This window comes from Coptis chinensis, chromosome 3 (genome assembly GCF_015680905.1).
Source record: "Coptis chinensis isolate HL-2020 chromosome 3, ASM1568090v1, whole genome shotgun sequence".
Lineage (NCBI taxonomy): Eukaryota > Viridiplantae > Streptophyta > Magnoliopsida > Ranunculales > Ranunculaceae > Coptis > Coptis chinensis.
Window position 1 is genome coordinate 40052365 of NC_141458.1, and position 6732 is coordinate 40059096.

The 6732-nt window shown below is 42.4% G+C and overlaps 1 protein-coding gene across 1 annotated transcript; it reads left to right on the forward strand.

Annotated features, from left to right (window-relative positions):
• The first annotated feature begins 4762 nt into the window (after positions 1-4762).
• On the forward strand, positions 4763-6272 carry LOC147509588 (uncharacterized). The gene is made up of 2 exons (XM_086597860.1): positions 4763-5172; positions 5516-6272. The coding sequence occupies exons 1-2, from the start codon at positions 4763-4765 to the stop codon at positions 6270-6272; spliced, it is 1167 nt and encodes a 388-aa protein (XP_086453986.1).
• Positions 6273-6732: the final 460 nt, after the last annotated feature.

The window sequence follows — 6732 nt, forward strand, 5'->3', positions numbered from 1 at the left end:
TCTAACAATCAATTTTTTGCGATTCACATACAAAGCCTGCATGCAATTATATTGGTTTGTTGTGAATTATTATGCCGACTCAGATTTTTCATAGATATCACAACCTTTCCATCATTTTGCACCATATATACTGTATATACCAGTGTACTTGTACCCTACGAACGACCATCATTAGGTACTACTATAAGAGCCGCCCAATAATGAGGTGTGCTTGCTTGCCCACTATCATGGCAGTCCCGCTTGCCTACTAGTGAGGCGGGCTTGCTTGTCCGCTACTGTGGCAGTCCCGCTTGCCTACTAGTGTGGCATTCGGGCATGCCCTCTATTGGAGCAATGACACTGCCCACTAATATGGCACCCAAGTTATATATAGCAGGTCCGGAGATATGTCAAGGGATTTTTTCCATATGAAGCTTTTGGAAAGATTTCATACAAAAATGGAAATATCTTATCAAATAAGGAAAGGGTATTTTTAGCAATAAGATTCCTATAAATACCCAACAACCATTTCAAACAAAGAACTACGTGCATTTTTGAGACTTGATTCCAGAAAACAATTTGGATACGTAGGCAGCCATTAGTGGTATAGTCTCTTTCACTCTCTATCAACCTCTCTAACAAGATCATTGGTGTGTTTGTGTGAGTTTCCAAACATAATTGGCGCCGTCCGTAGTCCTTATTGACGGGCCCTCTTCCACGTTCCTTCTTCCAAGCACCATTAATGGCAAAAACTACAAGGTCTCAGGCGAACAAGAATGCAAGAACACAACAACAACAACACCAACAACAAGACAAAAATCCAGAAGTACTAATCAATCAGGAGGTGATAGAACAACCTGCTGCAACAAATCTGCAAGATTAGCCTTTTCAACTCCAAGTGCCACGACAACCCAGATCTAGACGTATGCCATCTCAGGCTCCAGTAACTCACCTTCAAGATTTAGATGTTACAAATGCAAACGAAGTAGATCCGGAAAATATGGAGATAGGAGATGAAAACGTGCCGTTAAAAGTACTGCGTCAGAGGTTCAGAAGAGAGAAGAAGCATAGCAACTACTTGCAGAAGCAACTGGACAAAGGGAAGCAAGTACAAAGGGATGACGCCGATGCTGTATCTTCCACACCGGCAAGAGCTCCCAGATCCGGTGAAAACTGGAGTGTATCCAACCGACTACAATTTAATTACGGTACATCCCGTCCATTGGAGCCTGTCCCTGAGCATCATCACTCAAGGTCAAGCAGACATTCATCCTATTCAAGAAGACGATCCAGATCTCAAAATACCAACAACACTAGGCGTAGAAGTGGTCATAACATGACAAGATCATTGAATGTTGATCATAGCAAGATCGGAAAGGTGGACAACATCCACCATAAAGGCCTTAATCTTTGGACGCCAAGATCGGGACCTTAAAGACGAATTGCAACATGACCTTAGACATGGCTTGAATGCAGCAAACCGATACAGATAGGTTAACGACAGTCAGCCCAGAATATGGCGACACCAAAGAAATGGCTCCCCAATTCGACAGCCTAGCCCGTTTTATCGGCATAGGTCTCGCGAACCTAAGAAACCGACCAAATATAGAAAGCAAACAACTGGGGAAGGCAACACCGTGAGATGCAACGTAGTGAAGTTACTCCTCAAGTCGTAAATCTAGAAGCCACAGGTGCACCATTCACGGAACAACAAATCAAAGACATCATCAAGAAAACAATGACCAATGTGGGTGTCACTGAAGCACGATGGAAAGACCTTGCAGTGAATGAAGATGTCGTCGTGAGATTTTCCCTAAAGATACAAAATGCAGAGCATCAGAAAGGATTCAAACAACCAGACCTTCCTACTTTCAACGAAGCAAGAGGAGACCCGAACGATCATGTTATGGAGTTTAAAAGCAGGCTAATTCTATGGCGCAAAGATAACCCCCTCCTGCGCAAACTTTTTCCATCTACGTTAAAAGGAGAAGCTCTACGTTGGCTTTCTAGCTTGCCAGCTCAATCTATCGCATCATTTAAGGAATTAGAAAACCAGTTCATAGATTGGTTTAAGCATAATTGGACACGTCCTAAGGATGTCAACATCTTGCTCAACACCAAGTAGCAAAAGGATGAAGCATTGACAAAGTTCGTAATTCGTTTCCGCCAAGTGCAAGCAGAGGTCACCGATGTCCCGACGTAATGATCATTCATGCATTCAAGGAAGGAGTCCATTTCGATAAAAATGGAATTTACAACTCCCTTGTACAGGACCCCCCACAATCAAAATCCGATTTGTTTGCACGAACGTAGCAGTTCATTAACATGGAGGAAGATGTTAAATCAAAAGTCTCAAGAGACAAGACTTTCGGAGTAAAGACTCAAACGAAGGTAAAGGCAAACAGAAGCAGAACATATCGGAAGGGCCACAACAGAAGTCAGAATACAACAAGGTTAACACAGTTTGTGAGGAAATGAAGCTCACTCCATTAAATGCCAAGTACGATGCGATATATGAAAAGATCAAGGGACGCAACTTACTTTTTCCTCCGCTACCCTTGCCTAAAAACACTAAGTCTACACGTGACAAAAATCTTTGGTGTCAATTCCATGATAATTTCGCCATGAAAACAGAGAGTGTAGATCCCTCAAGGGAAAAATACAGAGGTTAGTCGACAAAGGACAATTAGATGAGTTTGTGCTTTCAAAAACTGTGAAGCAAAATGTAGCAATGACTAGCCACAATGTCGTACTAGCTGGTCATGCCAAAATCAATGATGTTTCACGAACAAGGCAAAAGTGTGAACAACGAGCCAAGTTTGGTTTCTTGCGGGAAATTTATCACGTCAATAACATTGATTTTGTTAAAGGAATTCGTTCAGAAACTACAGAGCCTGGTCACCTATGTTTTAGTGATAGAGATCTAATTGGCATCAATCATCCTCATTATGATGTTGTCGTCATCTAAGCTTTCATTGGATTATGGCGAGTTCAGCACATCATGATAAATACTGGAAGTTCTGTCAGTGTCATTTTTACAGGTTGCTACAAGAACATGCAGCTGTCAGAAAATTTAATTATTGCAGAAAATACTCCAATCATTTTGTTTGACGGAACCGCAATAACCCCAGTAGGAAGAGTCTCTCTACCAGTCACGCTCATGGACAAGTCCATCGACATTGAATTCCTCCTGATGAATTGCAAGTCCCCTTACAATGCAATCCTAGGAAAAGACTGACTCCACAACATGGGCACAATAGTCTCTACTTTTCACCATGCGGTAATATTCCCATCTCTTGACAAAATTTGTAAGGTGCGCGGCGACTAGATGGCTTCCCACAGCTGTCATGAAAAAGTCTTTGAGGAATATTATCAATCGGATATGCGAGGAAATACAATTCTCAGTAATTTGCAAGCAGTGTCTAAATCAAAATCAGTCACGCACAGTATTTATACTACTATTTCACAAAATGAAGGACCGTTGACTATCGACCGCCTCTTAGAAGTTCAAATTGGGAATTTAGGCGGAGAAACAACTTTCATATCAGCAGAACTGACAGAAAATGAACAAAAAGAAATGGTAGCACTCCTCAGAAAGAACAAAAAGATCTTTGCTTGGTCAATCGAGCAGATGCCAGGAATTAGCCCAAAAGTTGCATGCCACACACCTGACATGGATCCTACCATCAAGCCAGTTCGGCAGAAGCTTAGGCCCATGGCCCCGGATAGAAAACTCAAAGTCAGAGAGGAAATTGATCAGTTACTCTCAACTTAGTTCATACGAGCAATTTCATATCCGCAGTGGTTGTCTAACATGGTTGCAGTGCCCAAGAAAGATGGTAAAATGAAAGTGTGCATTGATTTCATGAACCTTAACAAAGCTTGCCCAATTCATCCCTACCCTCTTCCACGAATATCAGAATTGGTAGATGCCACGTCTGGCTACCCACGCTTATCATTTATGGATGCGTATTCGGGATACCACCAGATCCCGCTAGCTGTTAAAAACCAAGAAGCAATTGCTTTCATCACTGACCAAGGGATTTTTTGTTACCAAGTTATGCCTTTCGGTTTAAAAAATGCAGGGGCTACGTACCAGAAGATGATCAACACCATATTCGGAGATATGTTGGGCAAGACAATGCAGGCTTACATTGATGACATGGTTGTAAAATCCAAGCATAGTGGCGATCACATCTCTGACTTACAATCAGTTTTTAACAAAATTGACGAATTCAACATGTAGCTAAATCCTTTGAAATGTGCTTTCATACTGATATCAGGAAAATTTCTAGGGTATTTGATGACTCGTCGAGGCATCGAAACTAACCCAGAACAGATCCGATCCATTCAAGACATGCCCTCTCCAAAAACAAAAAAGGAGATTCAACAGCTCATAGGGCGCTTAGCAGCACTAAATCGTTTCATCTCTAAATACTCGGACCGGTGTCGTCTTTTCTTTCAGACGTTAAAAGACTCAGCAAGGTGGAATGATGATTGTGAAAATGCCTTTCAATCAATCAAGAACTACCTGGTCTTGCCACCAATCTTGGCCAGCCCATCTACAGGGCAACCTATTGGAACTTACTTGGCCGCTATAGATATTGCAGTAAGTGCAATCCTGTTCATCGATGGAGAAGACGGTCATCCGATCTTCTTCATTAGTAAAAGACTAACAGGGGCGGAAAGCAGATATTCGAGAATTGAAAAAATTGCTCTAGCGTTGGTTCATGCTGCCAGACGCCTCAAGCCGTATTTCCAAGGAAGACTGATCAAAGTATACATGGAATATCCTCTACGCAAAGTTTTCCGAAGTGCCCAGGAATCAAGTAGACTCGCGGAATGGGACATCTACTTAAGTGCTTATAGCATCAATTTTGAACCTCGCATTTCAGAAAAGGGTCATGCACTTGCATCCCTAATGGCAGATTTCCATATCGACAATTTTGTCCCCGAAGTCAACCAAGACAATGGTATCTATAGCGAAATGGCTATAGTTGGGGGCGAGGAAGCCCTGCCAAAGCATACTGACCCTTCATCCAATTCATGGATTGTTTACACGGATGGCTCACACAACAAATCCGGCTCTGGATTAGGATGTGTTTTTATCAAGCCAGATAAATCAACCATTGAGCACTCAGTTCGTTTTGGGTTCAAGGCCTCCAATAATGTAGCAGAATATGAAGTCGTCATGTATGCGAATGCGCCTGACTTTGGACTTAGGAGTTCAAAAATTACAAATTTTCACTGACTCACGGTTGGTGGCAGGGCAATTCTCCGGCTATTTTGAAGCCCGAGACGATAAAATGGCAGCATACCTAGACCTAATTCACATACTTGCTCACCAGTTTGAAACCATCCAGATTATACAAAGGCCTCGGAAATGTTCGACATGCAGGGCCTTTAGCATATCTATCATAGCAGTAGACATTGATGGACCAAGACAAGTTAACGTTGATTTCTAGCAAGACCCGAGCATTGACTTGTCCTTAGAACAACTCGCAGACATCTACATCAACGCGTGTTGCTTTTTCAGTATTGATAGGGAACATCTACCATCAGACATTAATATTGTCAATACGAGGAAAAGGAAGTATGATATTTCCCTACAAGACAAGCCCAGTGAAGACGCTTCCCAGAAAGATAGAAACAGGACTATTCAAAAAAATGATGTAGACTCCTGCCCTATACCTGAAAGTAACGATCAAGGTGATGACGACGAAATTGCAAAAGAGCCCGACAACTTCACTTACCCAAACGTTGTGGCAGACATCGACGATTGGCGCACACCGGTCATTGTATTTCTATGCAATGGCATAGTCCCTTCAGAGCCCAAGATCGCAGATAGCGTCAAAAGAGATACATGGAAGTTTATACTCGTCTCTTCATCCACAGGAACTCTGCAATTGTACAGGAAAGATAATTCATTGTCTCCTATCTTTGAAGTGTCTCACAACACGGGGAAGGAGGAAGCCGCCGTGCTACAAGAAATCCATGCAGGGATATGCAAAAATCATTCGGGTGGTCGAAGTTTGGCTCATAAGGCAATGACGCAAGGATATTGGTGGCCTCATATGCAATTGGATGCGAAAAACATTTCCCAGACATGTATTCCTTATCAAAAACATTATCATTTGGGTACTCTTCCAGCCACTAAGCTGCACCCGATTTTCTCACCATGGCCATTTGTAAAATGGGGTTTAGACATCATTGGGCCCCTACCTAGAGCTCCTGGGAATGTTCATTTTCTGCTCATAGCTACAGATTACTTTACCAAGTGGGCAGAAATATAACCTTTGGTGCACATACAAGCTTCGGACGTCAAACGGTCCCTATGGAAGGATATAATTTGTCGATTCGGTATCCCTGCTGAATTAATATCAGATAATGGAAAGCAATTTGATGCAGAAGAAATACACAGGCTTTGTGCTAGTCTCCATATTCAACACAATTTTTCTGCACCCTATCACCCCAAGCAAATGGGCAAGCCGAAGCGACAAATAAATCCATCTTAGCAATCCTCAAGCATCGACTCGAACAGGCTAAAGGCAAGTGGACAAGGGAGTTACCAGCCATTCTATGGGTTTATAGAACAACTCCAAAGCGCTCGACAGGAATGTCACCATTTAACCTAGCTTATAGAGCAGAAGTGGTATTACCCACGGAAATTTTTGCTGGGACGACCCGCACCTCTGCCTTAAATGATGGCCATAATGACGAATTACTAGCTCATTCAAAGGCCAATCTAGATGA